The sequence below is a fragment of the Nanorana parkeri genome, unplaced genomic scaffold, assembly GCF_000935625.1.
Source record: "Nanorana parkeri isolate BGI_ZX_2015 unplaced genomic scaffold, ASM93562v1 scaffold849, whole genome shotgun sequence".
Taxonomy (NCBI): domain Eukaryota; kingdom Metazoa; phylum Chordata; class Amphibia; order Anura; family Dicroglossidae; genus Nanorana; species Nanorana parkeri.
The window spans coordinates 352097-371487 of NW_017307117.1; the positions used below are offsets into that span (position 1 = coordinate 352097).

General features: G+C 40.0%; 1 protein-coding gene across 1 annotated transcript in view; it reads left to right on the top strand.

Annotated features, from left to right (window-relative positions):
* The window catches only part of UNC80 (unc-80 homolog, NALCN activator), a 140888-nt gene that overhangs the window by 115136 nt on the left and 6361 nt on the right, over nucleotides 1-19391 (top strand). Inside the window, exons 60-62 of the mRNA XM_018565464.1 lie at nucleotides 5184-5265; nucleotides 10588-10720; nucleotides 15109-15305. Coding sequence (XP_018420966.1) covers nucleotides 5184-5265; nucleotides 10588-10720; nucleotides 15109-15305 — 412 coding nt within the window. The remainder of the gene's footprint in view (nucleotides 1-5183; nucleotides 5266-10587; nucleotides 10721-15108; nucleotides 15306-19391) is intronic.

Here is a 19391-nt window from a genome sequence, read left to right on the forward strand (position 1 = left end):
CTTCTCCCTGTGTTTGGTTAGGGGTGGGTTTCCACCTTAAAATTCCGACCAGACCTTAAGGGCCTGGTATGACTTTTGGGGGAACCCCACGCCTTTTTTTCTTAAATAAGGGTCCATCTTAACATTTCTACCAGACCTAAAGTGCCTGGTATTGTTTGGGAAGGGGACCCCACGCTTAATTTTTCTTCTTTGCTTTAAACATTATTTTATTATTTTTAGTACATTTTTTGTTTATTTTTCTTTTTTTTTACATTTATTTAAATTATTTTAAAACTTTTTTTCTTTTGTCTACATTTTTTTCTATTCTGCTCGCTAGCTCGGCGGCATTCAGCTATTAACTCACTGCCGTTTGGCCCCGATGAGAATAGGGGCGAACGGCAGCAAGTGAACTGCCGGAGCTCCAGCTCAGCCAATACAGATGTTGGATCGTACGCCTTCTGCACTTCAACTCAGCCGAACATGTTGAGCATGTTCGGCCCACCGTAGTAGCCGGAGCCAGCCGATGTACGGCAGATTTCAGCTGATGTACAGCTGAATTCAGTTGAAAAGCATAGCCGAACTGCGTTCGGCTCATTTTAGTTGGGCTAGGTTATTCACTCGGCTGCCTTCGGCAGCTTTGTGAATAACCCCCTTAGTGACTCAATGACTAAGTAATATTGTTTGAAATGAGTCTGAGTTTCTTTTAGTTCAAAATAAATCTACATCAAGCAGCAGGAGGAGATGTAGTGTATCATCCAAAACTTTTCCTTTTTAGGTATTTAGTTTTTTTTCCCATTTTGTTGGTATTGTTGCAAGCAAAAATACAGTTTTGTTTATTTCCCTTGCATGTGATTGGGTATTCTTTGCAAAGTGAATTATCATTACATTTACTAAGCTAAGGGAAAATTATCCTGCAATGTGAACTGCCTATTTGCCTTTATTAAATCAACCCCATTGGGTCCAATGAGTTATACCTTCTAGAATTACTTGTTGAACTTTATTGTGTTAATCATAAATGCTTCCTAGAGAACTGTTATGTTAAAACATTTCCTGATTTGCTTTTGCAATATGGTTTTGAGAAACTATTTAATTCCTGTGCTGCACCAATGTCTCAATACACAAATAAGCTAATGGGTACATTTTTATTGTTTGCTTATGTTTTGTTAGTACATTTACACTAGAAACAATGAAGGATATTGATCAAGAAAATTAGTGTCAACATTAGATACACATATATTGCAGATCAAGCTGCCTCTCGTTTTCTAAAGTATATGCACCATTGTTTTGTTAATTTACAAGCCCTGAAACTATAATCCTGGGGATCCAACCGAGACAGCTTTGCAAATGTTTTTGATACATTTCCACCGGTCCGAAAGTGTTTCCCCGAAAGTAAGACCTACCCCAAAAATAAGACCTAGTGTCTTTTTTCGTGAAAAAAATAAATAAGACACTGTCTTATTTTCAGGGAAACACGGTAGCTCTAGATGCAACAAAAATTCACTCAGCTCACACGCACACACAATTAGGAAGTGGTCAGGAGACACTTTTATTCTGTGCCAGTGCTGTTTTAGGCCCCGTTCACACCAAGGCAGCGTCGTTTTTGCTCCGGTGTACGCGCAGGTTCAGCTAACTTCTTTTTGCACGTTTATGCGCATTTGGCACATTTTTACATGTGTAAACATGCCCACATGGAGATGCGCATTTTGACTGGCAGCTTACATCATATTCGGTCAATGCACGAATGCATACAAGTGCATACAAATGCGCAAAAACACGCATGAAAATGTGCAACATGCTATTGACGCACCTTTCCTGGTGTTTCCATCGAAGTATATGGGGGAAAAATTAGTTCCAAACTGCCAAAAGAAGCTTATGTACTTTTTTCTGCGTTTGGCGTTTTGCTGTTCAGGTGTGAACAGGGGCCATTGATAATCATGCGATTTCTTGTGTTGGGTGTTTTTGCAGTGCTTTTTTTTTACTGCTCAAAAATGCCTAGGTGTGAACTTAGACCACTGGAGTCATGAATTTATAAATCAAGCTGCATTCTTGCTGTAAATGTGTTAATGCATCACTATTCACACTATATATTTTGTGTTTGTTACAGAGTTTTATGTCAGTGCATTGTGCATGTGTTTGAATGTGGAAAAGCAGAAAGATATAATATTACTAAAATGTTGTATGGTATGATCCTGTCTAATGAATGGTTACTCAATAAACGTAAAAATGGTAGCCAGTTTGCTACCATGTGCTTCAAAACACATATGAAATAGGGCTCCCTCAGAACAATTTCTGGTTTTTGAAGTGTTCACCATTGTCTGAACACCTTGCAGTAATATGCTTTAAAACACCTACCTTGTTTTGAAGTAGATGCTTTAATTATAGTCAGATGATTGTAAAGCTCATTGCTGCACAGAGTAGTTCAGGAGATGAATGCACTGGTATTCTAGGTAGTAGTGTCCTGTACTGTCATATGCACGTGGAAGGAAGGACAGGACTAAATACACCAATCAATCATAGCAATATGACTAATGGCAGGTGAAGTGAATAACATTGATTATCTTGTTACAAGGGCACCTGGAAGTGGCATATATTAGGCAGCAAGTGAACATTTTGTTCCTGGAGTGGAAACAGAAAAAATGGGCAAGTGTGAGGATTTAAGCGACTTTGATAAGGGCCAAATTGTGAAGGCTAAATGAATAGGTCAGAGCAACCCCAAAACTGCAGCTTCTGTGGGATGTTTCCAATTTGCAGTGGCCAGGATCCAGGGGCGTCCCCAGGGGCGTCCCCAAGGGCGTCCCCAGGAGCGTCCCCAGGAGCGGGGATCGGGTGACACCCCACCATTACGTCATCTCGCGTGCGCGTGACATCACCAGACACGTACGTGATGACATCAGTGCGCATGTGCAGCTATCTAATTGATGCCTGCTGGCGGCCATCATGATGATGATGGATGCCGGCAGGGAGAGGAGGGGACGTTCACCCAGGGGGATGAGGTATGCCGCCGGGTCCCCTCCTCTCTCCTGACACTGTCGGGCTCTCGGTCCATGACCGAGTGCGTGACTTTTTTAGAGGGGGTGACACCAAAATGACTTAGGTCATTTTGGTGTCACCCCTCCAATGGTTTCACCCGGTTGCGGGCCGCATCCCCCTTGTGATGCCACTGCCAGAACCTACCAAAAGTGATCCAAGGAAGGAATACTCGTAAACCAGCAACAGGGTCATAGGTGGCCAAGGCTCATTGATGCATGTGGGGAGTGAAGGCTGGCCTGTGTAGTCCGATCCAGCTCCGATCCAGCGATTGTAGCTCAAATTGCTGAAAAAGTTAATGCTGGTTCCGATAGAAAGGTGTCTGAATCCAAAGTAAATTGCAGTTTGTTGCGTATGGGGCTGCTGTAACTGAAGGCAGATCAGCGTGCCCATGCTGACCCATGTCCACATCAGAACTGGACCACAGAGCAATGGCGGCCTGATTTGATGAACACTTTCTTTTACATCATTTGGATGGCTGGGTGTATGTGTGTCACTTACCTGGGGAAGAGATGGCACCAGGATGTGCTATGGGAAGAAGGCAAGCCAGTGGAGGCAGTGTGATGCTTTGGGCAATGTTCTGCTGGGAAATCTTGGGTCCTACAATTGATGTGTATCTTACTTTGACATGTTCCACCTACCTAAACATTGTTGCTGACCAAGTACACCCCTCCATGGAAACAGTATTCCCTGATGGCAGTGGCCTTTTTCAGCAGGACAATGCACCCTGCCACACTGCAGAACTTGTTCCAGAACGGTTTGAGGAACAGAACAATGGGTTTGAGGTGTTGACTTGGTCTCCAAATTCTCCAGATCTTAATCCAATCAAGCATCTGTGGAATGTTCTAGAAAAACAAGACCGATCCATGGACACCCCCGTCACAACTTACAGGACTTAAAGTATCTGCTGCTGACTGCTTAGTGCCAGATACCACAGCATATCCTCAGAGGTCTAGTGGAGTCCATGCCTCAACAGATCAGGGCTGTTTTGGTGGCATAAAGGGGACCTACTCTATATTAGGCGGGTGGTCATAACGTTATAGCTGATCGGAGTATGCTATAATGTAAAAAAGTGAGACAAATAAGAAGCCCTAGATTGAGAAGGACTGAAGGAACAGGGTTACCGAGCAGCAAACAATTCAATTTTTTTTTTCTTCAAATACACTTGCTCCTTTGCTTTGTCATTTGATTGAAAGTCTGCATTCTTTGTTAATGATTTTGTATATTTATATTGTTAATGCTAGCTTCACCGTTATCATTATAAAGCAGTATAACACATCTAACTAGTTTTATCTACTGTGAAAGCTCTGGTGCATTTGGGCATCCCATTCTGGGTTACCAAACTGCATTCTACTTAATCAGTAAGCAAACAAATTGCATTTCAAACTGGTTATCATATGCTTGTGGAATAGGTGCTTAGTGCCTGTCCAGATATGGCGGGGTGCTGACAAATATTAGCTTTGTATGAGAATATAGATTTCTAGAGTGTTCTATTTTATTTGCTTTGATCTAGGAATGTTCCTCTCAAGGATGCAAGTACTGTTTTGTCCTCCCAAACTATTTCTCTACAATACAAATTCATTAGATTTTCAAAAAAAATTGCTCAGACTAAACATATTCAGTTGTTGGAATGAAAACTATCATTGGAAACTATAGCAGTTTCTGGGATCACAACTTGCTAAGAAATTATAACCCTGTTTGGGGTTCTTTACTATTATTTTCAAGGTGGTGGATTGATTGTTATCTGGAATTTATGTATTGTACCTTCTTTACCTGTGTTTGATATACAGAGCATACTGTATGTTTGAATAAGGCATGTATTGATTTGAGTTTGCATAAAGGTAGAATGATTGAATTATGTTTTATCCTTGTGCAGAGCAGTACACTGGTAACCATGGACAAAAAATTAGTAATGTAATAGAACTATTGTTGAGCAATATTCATAATGCAGAACCAATTCCTCAGGTAAATTTTCTTTGTAGAGACTCATGGACATTTAAAAAATTGCCAACAGGTAATGTTAATTAAAGACTTTCCTCTTAGACACTGTTGTTATACATACACTGGATCACAGTCACTAAGTGATGATAAATGTTGTATATGTTTCCATGTTCATCTTCCATACGTCTTCCTCATGTGTGAACATTCCATCTGTTAATGCTGTTAACACTCAACAGGGTAGCAAGTGTGCAGAGTGAACCTGGTCACCAGAACCTTCTCCTTCAGCCACCATTGGGGAGAAAGAAAGGACTGAGGCAGGTAAGAACAACATGTCGAGGATGACCAGCTACTTGGTGTCAACCTCAAAAGGGACAATCTTTATCAAGATGTTTGGCTTTTCCTATATATCAAACCTGCACGTAAGGTATTGGTATAGTGCTCATTGTTTAAAGTAACAATTGAAATGACCTGATTATATCTTTGTTTGTTGCAAAGTCCATGTTTACTTGTATGTCAGCATTGAGACACATTATGTCATTAACCCCACCATTCGTTCTTGCAGTTCTACATCTCATGAACTAGACTTGCTGATGGACTGTTTATTCACTGGTGGCTTCACCAATAAATGTGGAAGCTAAAGTCTACTGTAAAACCTTCAATGCTTTGCTTACTTTTTGATTTTTGCTCATGCATTGTACGCACTCTGCTGTATGTGATGATGTGTAATGCAGAACACATCCATCTAGCTGTTATCAAATGCATTTTTGGTAATGAAACCAAACAGAATTGGTTGATTGCTATGAGTGACATCATCATTTACACTGCATCAATTATAATAATAATAAAAAAGCTGCTTACAAACAATACAGCATTAGGAAATTGCCAAGTGGTTCTCATTAGATGCTGTTAAATGCGGTTTATTGAGTTCCTCTGAAAGCATAGTGCAAAAATGTACAATACCTCATAGCAAGCAATCAGCTTTGAGTAGCCAAACTATAGAAATCTAACGAAAAATACTCTCTAACTGCTTACTAACCTGTGATATGTTGCTTTGCACTGGAGCATGTCTCTACTGTTTACATTATTATATAAAGCCACTTAAAACATATAAATACTCTACATACATAAAGGTATATTTATATGCAAAAAAACATATATTGAAGCACCTTGTTTATATCTCAGAAAAATAAAAAGATAATATTGTTTCATTATTATAATTCTGAAACCACCACCATGTCTATCCCTTTTTGTGCCCCTACATGCAGTATGTATTTCTCAGTGTTGACGATTAGGGAATAATTTCTATAAATATATTTATATATTATTAATAACAATCACATATAAAAACATGTCATTTAAAAATGGCCTCTTCTGTGTTCAACGATATATGTTGCAGAACTTGTGAGAGAAGGTTAACTTTTGTTGATGTTGACATACTTCATATACTGTTGTGATGCATTAAATTGATTATCCAACCACTTATATGAATCTTCCTTGCATGAGCCTTCAAAACTCATGTACATGACTTTGATCAGATGCCAATGGACGGAGTAGAGTAAACATATGGTTGGACAGCACAGAACATTAATGTCTAACATTTCCATCTCTCTATATTCTATACGTGAAGGTATCTTTAGATATATAAGTGTATGTTAAAATAAACATTGTTTAAAAAGAGTGAATGCATGAATATATATGATTACTGTATGATCTTATAATTACTTTTATAGGTTTATCTGTGGTGAGCACCAGATGTAACTACAGACTAGGTTTAACATTCAGAGATTTGAATTCAATTTTACAATACCGCATTGCAGTTTTACTCAGTATAAGGTCAGGAATCAGGAGAAAAAATATTCAAAGAAATATACAGCATGCAAACTCAAGTTGGTTATTAAACTGCAAAGGTTCTTTTCCCTTCAAATGTAAAAAAAAAAAAAAAAAGATTAATGTGCACAGCTCCCAGCGATCATTATATGACAGGTGCTACGTTTTATGCTTTCAAAATAGAAATTTTGCTGACATATTGATGTGGTTTTCCAAGCAAGAGCAACTCTGCTTTATTGACAGAACATTTCTAAAACAGAGCCAGCTTTTGATTATAATTATAATCTTACTGCATCAGATTCTGAATCTTACAGGGTTATCACTAAGCTGCCGAAGGCAGCCGAGTGAATAACCGAGCCAAAGTGAACAGAGCCGAAAGACGTTCGGCTTTTCACTCCGGCTCAGTACGGCTGATTTCAGGCTTACATCAGCTGAAATCAGCCGTACATCGGCTGCCTTCGGTCAGCCGAACATGCTCTGCATGTCCGTCTGAGCCAAAGTGCAGAGGGACTGCACTTTGAGCTACCGGAGCCGAAGCTCCGGTAGCTCACTCGCTGTCGTTCACCCCTATTTTCATAGGGGCTGAACGGCAGTATGTGAATAGCCGAATGCCACCGAGCGGCATTTGGCCCGGCTTTTCTGCTCAGTACCTCCATGGTACTGAGCAGAATAGCAAATAAGTGAGAAGAGTTTTAAAAAAAGAGTTAAAAATTTATTTTTAAATGTAAATAAATTGGAAAATGAAAAACAATTAAGATATTTTAAAGAAGAAAAACAAATAATAATAATAACAAAAAAAAACAACTATTGGTTGGAGCAACTAGTGACAGCTAGCTCTGCCCAACTGTTTCCCATTGGCAGACACCTGCTAGAGTCTACTAGTCTTCTAGCAGGTCCCAGGCCAATGAATAACCAGGTCTTTTGGGGACCCTTTGTCATTACAACTGGGCGAAGCCAGCCATGAGATCACGGCTGGCTCCACCCAGCTTTCATTTACAGGACGAACGACCGTTCTTCAGCAGGCCGTTCGCCCCGCTTCAGCTGTCACTTTGGCTCAGTTGAGCCGAAGCACATACCTGCGGCTCGGCCAAGCCGCTCGGCTGCTTTCAGCTGCTATACAGGCTATAGTGAATAGCCGAATAGCAACCCTTCAATTTGACTGAACCAAAGGGCTCCGGCGGCCGAAGGATCAGCCGAAGCTACGGCTGGATCCTTCAGCTCCTTCATGAATAACCCCCTTAGTGCTATGATTTTGCTGGAGGTTCATCAGTATAGCCCAAATCACATTTGAAACTACTAGTTTATTAGGATAAAATATCAGCTATTATAACTTTTGTATTAATAATAATGCCATCAATATGCACTTTACTGGTCAGACCCGTAAATCACTGGCTAAGTGTAATCTGCAGAAAAGTTGTTGCTATAAAGTGGGCCAATATGTGATGTTAAAATGAAGCTATGATAACTGTCTTGATGGGATGGATAATTAAATGGTACCTAAAGGTCTGAAATACTTTTTTTCTCCTGAAGAAAATGCTGATCCCGGTCCCCTCCAGTGCCCTAAAGCGAAGGCATTTTGGTAATGTGACCTTTGCTGAAGTGGGGGATTAGAGCAAAGAGTAGTGGATACCCTTATTGAGCAGAGTAGTATCATAAGTCACCTGCACTCTTTATGGCATTATAACCTTGAGGTGATGGCAGTGCTCGTAGTGAGGACATGGATGGCGCTGTGCAGAACTCCAAGGAATCACAGTAATCACCAACACACAAAGTATAATATTATAACACGTCTAAGAAGAATTGAAATTGCATCCTGTGTGTGCTGGTGATTACTGTGAAGTCTTATTGAGCAGAGATCACATGACCAAAGACCTAGGCTTTTGATAATGTGATCTCCACAGGAGGGAACCTGGAGCAACATATTTTCCAGGAAAGTATTTCAGACCATCGGTTTCTCTTTTTTTATTCATTTCAACAAGACTTAATAATAAAACTTTAAGTTATCATTTAAATTCTTTATACATACCTCTTTTTTACTATGGTCAAGTGATGTCATTGGACCTCTTCTTCCTCTGGCAATACGTGACTCATGAATGCTACAGAGAACAATGCCAGGCAATGAAGTGGTGCTATGGCCAGCAGCATTCTCCTGTGAGACCAGGGCAGCTTGATGATGTCCCCAGTGGTCATGTCCTTGATGCCCTAGGCTCACAAAAAGTAGTGGCACTGGGCATCATTAATTGCAGATCGGTGAGTCGGTGGGCTATAGCGCATGAGGGGAGGTGATCTTTACAACCAAAGCTAAGCAATTATAATTTAAAATGAAAATTGAAAAAAAAATGCCTGGAATTGGGCTTTACCCTTTGATGAACAAGTGCATACCCAAATTTTTAATAGTCTGCTACCAGGCATAGTAAACATTCCATTTTGCTGTAGAAATATATAATTTTTATTTTGTCATGTATTTATTGGCTAAACATTTCTAAAGATATCTTCACATTTTGCATATTTGACAGAGCACATGCTACATATATGAAATAATTGCATCATTCATAAATAAACTATATTCATGCATAGCCTAGTAGAGTGACCACCATGGAAAGCTGCATCCTGTAGAATTAAGTAACGATATGTTACAGTTTCTGACTTTCTTCAAAAGTGTAGTCTTTTTGCTTGGCTCATTCTGTGATATATCTTAAATAGCTGTATAGATGTCGGAAATATTTTGGGGCAGATGGCTTTTTAGTCCCTTTGGCTACAATTCTACATTTATGAATGATACATTATATTTCAGCAAAATGGCATTATAGAAACCATATTACCAAAATGCTGCCTTAGAACTAAGTTCCTTGCATGCTTTGTAAAATATTAGCCTGATATTCTGAGACTGTTAAGGTTTGATATGGAATATTTCTGATGAAATACCTGCATCCTTCCTCAATGCACTGGAGTTGATAGGTCTGAATTCAAAATGATAAGTCCCACTTCTTTCAGTGACTATAGATAACCGCTCAGTTACTTGCGGTTCTCCTTTTAGGATTGTGTCAGTTTTGCTAATGATTGTTTATAGGGATGTTCAGAAACCAAGTACCATACTTGGTACAATTACAGATACTCTTCCAGCTCCAAAACTAGACTAGAGAAAAACTCAAAAGTTAGGAGGCAGCTGTCATTTGTAAGGAGCATACAGAGCTCCTGGGATTTGTACATCTCTGTTTTATTGTATGATTTGTTATATTTATATTTATATTAGGGATGCACCGATACCATTTTTTCCAGACCAAGTACTGACATACAATTACTGATGCATTTTTGTTTATTGTCATGTGACAGTTTTTCTAAAACAATAAAGACTAATGATTTCAGTACAGTGGTGGAGCGCCAGGGCCCAGTCACAGCTGCAACAGCTGCAACACTGGTAGTTCTCGTGAAAATGCCAAGTATCGGCACTGGTATCTGAATTGGTATCTGAACAGCCCTAATTATTTATATAATTACTTAAACATGTAGAGCAGTATGTCACCTTCTTGCTACCTACAGTGAGGTGAACCACAGGCCTGTTATCTCTACAAATGTGTGTTATTGACAGAAGCATGCTTGTAAGTATAGGCAACATTTACCATTATGAACTGCACATCTGAGTCTATAACTTATTCTTGATACTTTGTAGGCAACCATGTAGACAATAAGCTTGAGGTTAACTGAACCAGCCATACCTTGTTGGCACTATTAACTTTGATTCTTCCTGAGTGTTAATATCTCCCCTGTATTGTGGTGTAACAGGGGGCTTTCTCTCCTTCTCACCTGGTTCAGCTACGAAGGCCTTTACTTTCACGTCAGAAAACGCAAACTGAACCAAGAAGTCGCCATGGGGCTAGGCTCTCAACAACTCGCAGGAGCATACAACCCCGAGCCAAGCAGATAAGGGAAGAAGATCAAAAAGCAGGTTAGGATAAGTTTTTCTGATCACTTTCACAGTAAAATTATACCAGTACTAAATCATGTGTCCCTAAAAACATTATCACACTGAAACATGTATAAGAGAGACAAGGACTGGAATTAAAGTGAGATATATGTAACACAAAGTAAACCTGCTAGCCAAAATTCATATTACAATTAAAGAGGTAATTTTATCATTCATAGTTGATACCTTTCTGTCAGTCCAGTCATGACTGTCTTGTTCTTCTTTGTAAAATGCTGCCTAAGGACCCATACACACAGACTTTTTATCTCTAAATTTACTAGCCAGGTCATCGCATGACACAGCATCCAAACTGGCAAGTTCAATTCATCCTTCCCATTGTGTATGATACCATTACTTGAAACCACATGACATTGTTAAAAGTAATTGTACATACAGAATACCTGTGATAGGGGTCTAAACAGCCCCCTCATATTTATTATTATTATTATTATACAAGATATATATAGCACCAACAGTTTGCGCAAAGCCTTACAATATAAGGAAGACATTACAATCACAATACAATTCAAGACAAAATGGAAGGATGTGTTTATTTACTTCTTATTTATTTTTTATTACTTAATTATTATTTATTTTTTATGTATTTATTTATTATTTTTGTTATTTATTTTTTTACTGTTGGGGGCTTCAGGGAAATATTAGGGGTCTAAACAGCCCCCTGATATTTATTATTATTATTATTATACAAGATATATGTAGCACCAACAGTTTGCGCAAAGCCTTACAATATAAGGAAGACATTACAATCACAATACAATTCAAGACAAAATGGTAAGGAGGGCACTGCCCATGAGGGCTTACAATCTAAATGGGAGGGGCAGGTGATACATGAGGAGGTAACTGTGTGGGGATGAATTATATGAGAATGTGATGGCTGTGTGGTTAGTTTGAGGTGGGATAGGAGGAGTTGACGAGGGAGCTGGACAGCAGGAGGTCTTTGGAAGAGTGGAGGGGACGGTTAGGGTGATACTTTGAGACAAGGTTTGAGATATATCCGGGGGCAGAGTTGTGTATGGCTTTCTAAGTGGTTGTTAATATTTTGCATTTTATCCTTTGGGTGAGTGGAAGCCAGGGCAGGGATTGGCAGAGGGGGGAGGGTGATAGAAGCCAGTGCAGGGATTGACAGAGGGGGGTTGCAGACACTGAGCGGTTGGTTAGGTGAATTAATCTAGCAGCAACATTCATTATAGACTGAAGGTGGGATAGTCTGTGTAGTGGTAGGCCAATGAGGAGTGAGCTGCAATAGTCAAGACGAGAGATAACAAGTGAGTGGATGAGCAGCTTTGTGGTTTCATTGGTGAGGAAGGGGCAAATTTTGGAGATGTTACGAGGGCGGCAGGATTTGTATCTGGGGAAGAAAGGTGAGGTCCCTTTTAAAATAGAAAAAGAAATTGAGGACAAAGCCGGCTTCAGCGCTTCACTTCTCCCAGTACAGGAGGGGGAAGAGCAGCGGGGATCCAAAGGAGAAGCTGCAGGCTGTCCCGCCCCACTTCTCCCTGCCGCGCTGAGCCCTGGCTACGCCCCCCACACATGCGCCCGAGGCGAGTGCCTCAGTCGCCTCGCCCTAGGAACAGTCCTGCGGTGAACACCAGTGCTGAGCTTGTAGAAACTGAGGAACTGGTTTTCCATAAAAACCATTACAATTATTCTTCCAACATAGCTGTTACATCACAAGTTTACTTTACTATATAAATATATAGTGTTAAAAATTCCCCACTATATGTTATTGTGCTCACAACAACATACAACATCCAGTGCTCAGAAACAAATCATGCATCCAAATCCGTGCATACAATATCCAATAAAGAGAACGTAATAGTCCAAGTGATAAAATACTTAAGATATCGCTCCCTTTTGTGTACATTGCAGCAATATGACATCCAGATCGCTTCCAGTTTATTTACATTAATCCCAGTGTCAATTGTGCTTCTAAATCAATACTGTCAGTTTCTCTGTTCTTAAAAAACACACAGTGCTCCTGCAGTGTCTACCACCGATCCCCGTGGTCACCACTCTCCGGTTGGGTATAAGCTCACCTTAGCCTTAGACCCACTAATCAGGTCTCACCACGCTAGTCCCTTTCATTGAGGCTGGGACTCTCACGTGTGGCTGGGACTCCCAGCCTGTCACTTCTCGTTCCTCCGGTGTTATAAGCAGCCACTCCTCCGAGAAGGAAGAAAGCACAGACCATAGTGCATACCATAAAGGACTGTGGAATCTTTACAATTTAAACTCACAATTTAAAAGCTTGAACAGTAGCCAATACAGTACACTGAACAGAGCCCGGCTCGCACACTCCTGCTCCGCTGCACTGTTCACATGTCCACAGCCTCATCTCTTCCAATGTTAGAAAGCTCCGCCCTACGTACGCTACGTTTCACGTGACTTCATCAGGGTCTGGGTCCACATTTAAAGCAGGTTTAATTGTGAATCCAACAGATCAAACTCAGCTTTTATTTAAAGAGTTTCCATACTTCCACTGTCTTTAAGTCTATCATATATAGTCAGATGTCTCTAGTTGGAAGGTAAGTCACTGAAAAAATTGGTCTAGTTATGGAAAAGACATTACATCAAAAATTACAGGTCAGAGGTTATCCATGTCTTTTGTTGGGATAGGAATGAAGAGAAAGATGGACAAGAAAACCTAATAACAATATAAAAAGGATACCCTTTGTTTGTCAGTACCTTGCATTCTAATAAAGAGTTCTATTCCATTTTACACTGTAAGTGGCATTTTTTGAAGATTCCTGAATTTAAGCTACTGCCCATTCAAGCATTCCAGAGAAACCAGACTCTTAGGGTTATGCTAGGGGCGGATCTCCCTCCATTGGTGGTACAGTAAACAACATTAAGTGGCACTTTGAGACTGGGCTTTTATCCTTGTCTTACATGTTCCGAATGTATTCGAGGTAAAAAGGGCCATCCTTTGGGAACATTGAGAATACTAAAGAATTCACCATTTCCAAATACTTGACTTATCAATCTACTTATTTATGGTATATACTTAATTGAATGCCAGTGTAGCCTTAAGTATATTAGAGAAAACACACAAAAGGAATGTGATAGATATGCACAGCATTGATGTTCAATTAGATCAAATCAAAATGAACTTCCTATCTCTAGACAGGTGGAGGCAGGGCTTGCCCATACACAATTAAAATTTCAGGTGAACGATCATGTCCCCCAACTCTTTCAGGGTGTGGACAGGATCTTGTTACTACGGTAAAAAGTGAGGTATTCTGGATACACAGTGAGGTCTGGCTGGCAATTTGTATATGGTGTATATATCACCTAGGTTTTTCACCGACACATGGTGAAGGGGCTGTAGAGTTGTTTGTGACTGACCTGGAAAAAACACATTAGTCTATAAGTTTTGTTCTGGGTCCTGGAGTCTGGAGGCTTTGTAGAGCTTTTGGGTCCACATCTTACCTGGTAGCCAGACCTCATTAATTAGTGCCAGCTGTTCACAGGTTTTTTTTATATGAGAGCTGACTAATGCTCAGGGGGCTCTCTCTCTCTCTCTCTCTCTCTCTCATCTCTCTCTCTCTCTTTCTCTCTCTCTCTCTCTTTCTCTCTCTCTCTCCTGTGAGAGCCTGTTGCTGGCTGAAAAGCCTGACTGCTGACAACACACTAAAAATATAAAAGAGCAACATGTTTGTTTTTGAGAACATATTGGGGGCACCCTGTTAGGGACTTACATGGCTTTAGTTAGTGACTTGGAAGAGCAGATGTTGCATTTGATGTATGCTTTGGACTTGTACTACAAAGTCCTCCTGCATCGAAACTGTGTTTGTTTGCTGCGTTGCTTAATAATAGTGCATGAGTCTTCTGTCTCATGCATGGTTTATTCTCATTTCTATCCTTCTGGCATATTTCAGAGCTCCCTAGTTTTAGGCAGTGGTAGATTTTATTTTTAGTCCGGGGATGCAACTTGTACAGTGCCAATCTTATAAACACTGGTATATACTTAATTGAATGCCAGTGTAGCCTTAAGTATATTAGAGAAAACACACAAAAGGAATGTGATAGATATACACTGGTCTTTGGGGCTTTCTACATTCTTTTTTCCCCACAAAAAATACATAACTATGAAATATCCATTAACGTTTATCTTTAAAAACCTGCTAATGCTTTTACACACACCATATCCAATAGATGTGTTAGTACTCCTTGATGTTTGGGCATGAGGGGTCATCTGAAGCCTGCTCCTGGGCACCTACTTTCAATTTACTTATTTTTCTCTATTCAAGCATCCTGTCATATAACAGCCAAAAAGAAAAAAAAGATATAGTCATTTGTACATCTCTGTGTTCTCACATATCACTTTAAATCTTTTATTTTCTTTACAGCAGATCAGAAGAGATCTGTAACCTTTACTGAGACACAGCCTCAGCCCTCCACATCTCATGCTGAGGTGCCGCCGATTGCTCCACGCTCCGGCTGCAGCCCTGCATCCTCCATCAAACAGGCATCTGCAGAGAGCCCTGTACTCACCTCGTCACCATCCATTACTGTAGCTGACCTTCACAGCCAGACTGACAGCCAGGTAACACCACAAAAAGGTTAGAGCATGTGTATCTCACTTCCCTTTAATGGTCAATTAGGGTTATTTATGTGAAGCAAAATGGTAGGGGCAGTTTTAAATGTACGGTATTTCCAAGTGAATATCTGATCTGCGTTGTGCACAGTTGGTGCGCAACCTCTCCTTTGCAATGTATGGGTGAAATACAGTATGTGTGTGACATTTGTCAAAGAGTACCTAGAAATTGTCACGTGTTACACATGGGATTTAAAGCTGCAGTAAACTGTCACTATGCTTCACCTTAAACAATATAAAAAGCCCTTATGCAGAGTTATACAATGTGTTTCCACTGAAAAGCTGAACTCTAAATAAACATATATGGGTTTATATTGCCTGCCAAAGGATTTGAATTTCTGCCCATCCAGTCCTAAGATTTTAAGATTTACAAGTCCTGCCAGGCAAAAGAGCCAAGCTGGTGACCTGGCTTTTTTCCAAATGCAGGTAAGCAATACAGCTAGGTCACCTCTCTCCCCCGCCCCCCCTTCCCTGCCCCACCCTTCTCTTCCCCCAGCCCAAGACTGGTCACTGAAGGAAAAGCAGAACACTGATGAGCTCATCAGCCCTCTGCTTATAGTCTCCCTCATTCTTTAAGCATTCTTCTTGGCAGAACGTGTGCATTCAACACACCTGACTGGCCCCTATCCCCTAGTCTAGCCTACTCTACAAAGGATTACACAAGGCAAATACAAAGTCAGATTTCGATACTTACATCAGCTTTATTTAAAAATATGTGACTCATTTTAAATATACAAATAACTAAATGAATTTTTTGTCTGCCTGTAGCTTTTAACATTTTATTGTGTAGCAACATCCCCAAATGGGTGTAGTGAATGTTTGATTTTTCTGATATTGTCATGTGACAAGTAAAATGTGCATTTTCAGCCTGGCCGCTTTGTAAGCAATGTTATATTTAAACACCTTTGTCTGCTAAATGAATGTAATGAATTATCCATTTAAATAGTTACATAGTATTTGAGGTTGAAAAAAGACACAGGTCCATCAAGTTCAACCTTTGTGTGTGTGCCTGTCTCTTGTGCGTGCATGTGTGTCTTGTGCATGCATGTGTGTATAAGAGTCCACTTGTGGTCTAGTATTTAAGTGTACCTATACCCCTGTATGTTACGGTCTCTTATGATGGAATCTAATTGATTTTTGAACGAATCAATATTTGGGGTGGACTGTTCAATTAAATGACATTCATGATTCTCCACACAGATTTTAGTTTACCCATAAAAATGCCCATGACAGCACCTGTTGAGATTATAAAATCATATCTAAAAAACCATGTGAAATGAAATGTAACTTTTGTATAGGGATTACTAAACAGTTGTAACCAGTTCACTTCCATCAGTGAGCAAAATATAACAGTTTTTGTATTTTAATTCCCTGTGAGACCTACACGTTTGTGTTATTGGTTTTAATGCTTGAGGGAAGTCTGCCAGGTTTTGGGAAACTGCTAACTGCCTTTGGCACAGGAGACTTGGCAATTGGCCTATAGCAAAACTAGTGGCCTTGTAAGAACTGAATGTTTGTATTCACACTGAAGCAACTTTACTTCTAACCACTCCTATATCCACAGCAACTAGGCTTACAAATGTTTACTGTGAAAATATAAGCCAGGAGGGAACAGAAAGAATGTTCCAAAATAGAATACCAGACAAAAATAGTTAGCTGACATTTTTTGACATTCCCAAAAATAAAGTATAATTGCCTCTGCTCACTGACCACAGACAGTAATAATTTAGCCTAGTGGTCCTTGTTGGCATGTAGCTGGTACTGCTGGTCAACATGTATAGTATAGCAGAACTTGAAGTGTATCTCTAGTTTCTTAGTTTTGCAAAACTTCTGCCAGTTTTGGATGGAGTAGGCAAGAATTTATAGTGGGTTTCCCTTTGAAAGCACTGGAGAGATTCCATTCCTTTCCCTGTAACCAGGGGCGTATTTACCGTGAGGCAAACAAGGTGTTTGTCTGGAGTTGCACTTTGCAGGGGGGCAGCATTTTTCACAGAAAATCAGGCAGGCTTGGCTGCCTAATCAGGTGGCTGCTGGTGGGGCCTGGCAGCAAGCTGCCGTGTGAAAGAGGAGGCGTAGCCTGGGGCTGAGGGAGACGCGGCCCGGCCAGCGGATGCTGCAGGCGGCTGGAGGAAGAATCTTCGGCGGCTGGAGGAAGAAGCTTCAGCGGCTCCAGGAGCTGCAGGTAAGAGCTCATCATTTCCCCTTACTTAGCTGTAAAGCTGCAGAACTGTGGTGGATATGTGACCAATGCTGTCCTCCTCATCGTGAAATTGAACAGTGCACACACATATTGGCTGTGATGTGTAATGCTGCTAGTGAACTTCAAATCCTAGAATGCCCCATATGTAAATGTCACTGCTGCACTTTGCATACAAGCTTGCCTAGGGCAGCACGAAACCTAAATACACCACTGCCTGTAACACCCATACAAAAATGAGTGGTGCAGTACTCACTGGGACAGGCAAGCACTGACGGCAGTAAAAATATTGTCAAACGTTCTAACCATTCCCCACTCTACTAAACTTGTGTTTTTGTTTTTGTCTCTGCCCCCTTTGGAGAGATTTCCCAGTAGGGACACATATGGCACCTGGCAGAGGCTCTAACCTACCCCTTACTTGTGATTTACAAACTCTGCACTATAGCGCAAAGTGTAACTAACCTAGTGACTAAAAAAGCTGCTAACACTACAAAATTATGTGAACACAATCTACCAAAGAGTTGAAAAATAAACCAGTGTAGCACCTCTAAATATCTAAAACCATAAATCATGCTGCATAATCATCAAGGAAACCTAAACTTCTTATACACATGCAAGTCCACACATACTGTATATTAAACAAAGAGGTGATCCCTAGTGAATCCTATCACCCTTTTACACATGCCTCTTACTTCAAAGATGGGTCTAATGGTTCTTTTAGGTCTCATTAAGCTTGTTTCCCAGCTTCAGAGGAAAAAACAACCTAGATGGTGTCTATGTTTCCTGTTCTGTCCAGTGGTTAGTATGTACTCTCATAGAATGAAATAAACATAGAATCCATAGTGCTTTCCGTTTAAAACATTACTAATGTAAAAAAAAAAAAAAACACAAAATACTCACAGGTATATCTGATGAACCAGCGCATTCAGTATAGCATATATTCTTAGAGAAGAAATTAATCTGTAGGAAGTGTTCAGCACTCTCGTATTTCTTTTTTTAAGCATGTTTATCTTTATTTGTTTTCGTAAAATACATAACAACGGGTGGGCAAGGGAGTTACAAACAGGATTATACATTTATGTACCCAAGCGGATACGTGAGATAGACAGAATATACATTCTCGTCATTGTAAAGAATACCATGTGGGATCATAACCTTGACAGCCAACTACTAAAAACAGTAAGTGTATCATATAGAGTAGTAAAAACACAATAGTAATATTAGTGTATGCTAAGAAAGTGTCTACGGGTTCAAGAGTAAAGATGTATTAGACTAAGTGAGAGGAAGAGGGAAAGGAAGAAAAGTAATTCACACGAAAGGAATTCAGGCGGGAACGGGTCGTGAAAGGGAGAAATAGAGAGAAATGTCAATATGACGATACATATACAGGTGAAACTCGAATAATTAGAATATCGTGCAAAAGTAATTGCAGTAAGTGCTGCAAAAGGGGCCCAAACCAAGTACTGAGTACATATGCATGCTTGTACTTTTCAGAGGTCCGATATTGTTCTATGTACAATCCTTGTTTTATTGATTGCATGTAATAGTCTAATTTTTTGAGGTTGTGGATTTGGGGTTCTTGGGGTTTTCATGAGCTGTAAGTCATAATCATCACAATTATGACAAATCACGGCTTGAATTATCTTGCTTTGCATGTAATGAGTCTATCTCATATATTAGTTTCACCTTTTAAGTTGCATTAGTGAAATAAATGAACTTTGCACGATATTCTAATTATTCGAGTTTCACCTGTATATATGTTACAATACATCGAGAAATACATTCTCGCATTTCTTACTGTTCCATTCTCCTAAATATCACCTAAACTCTGCCCTACG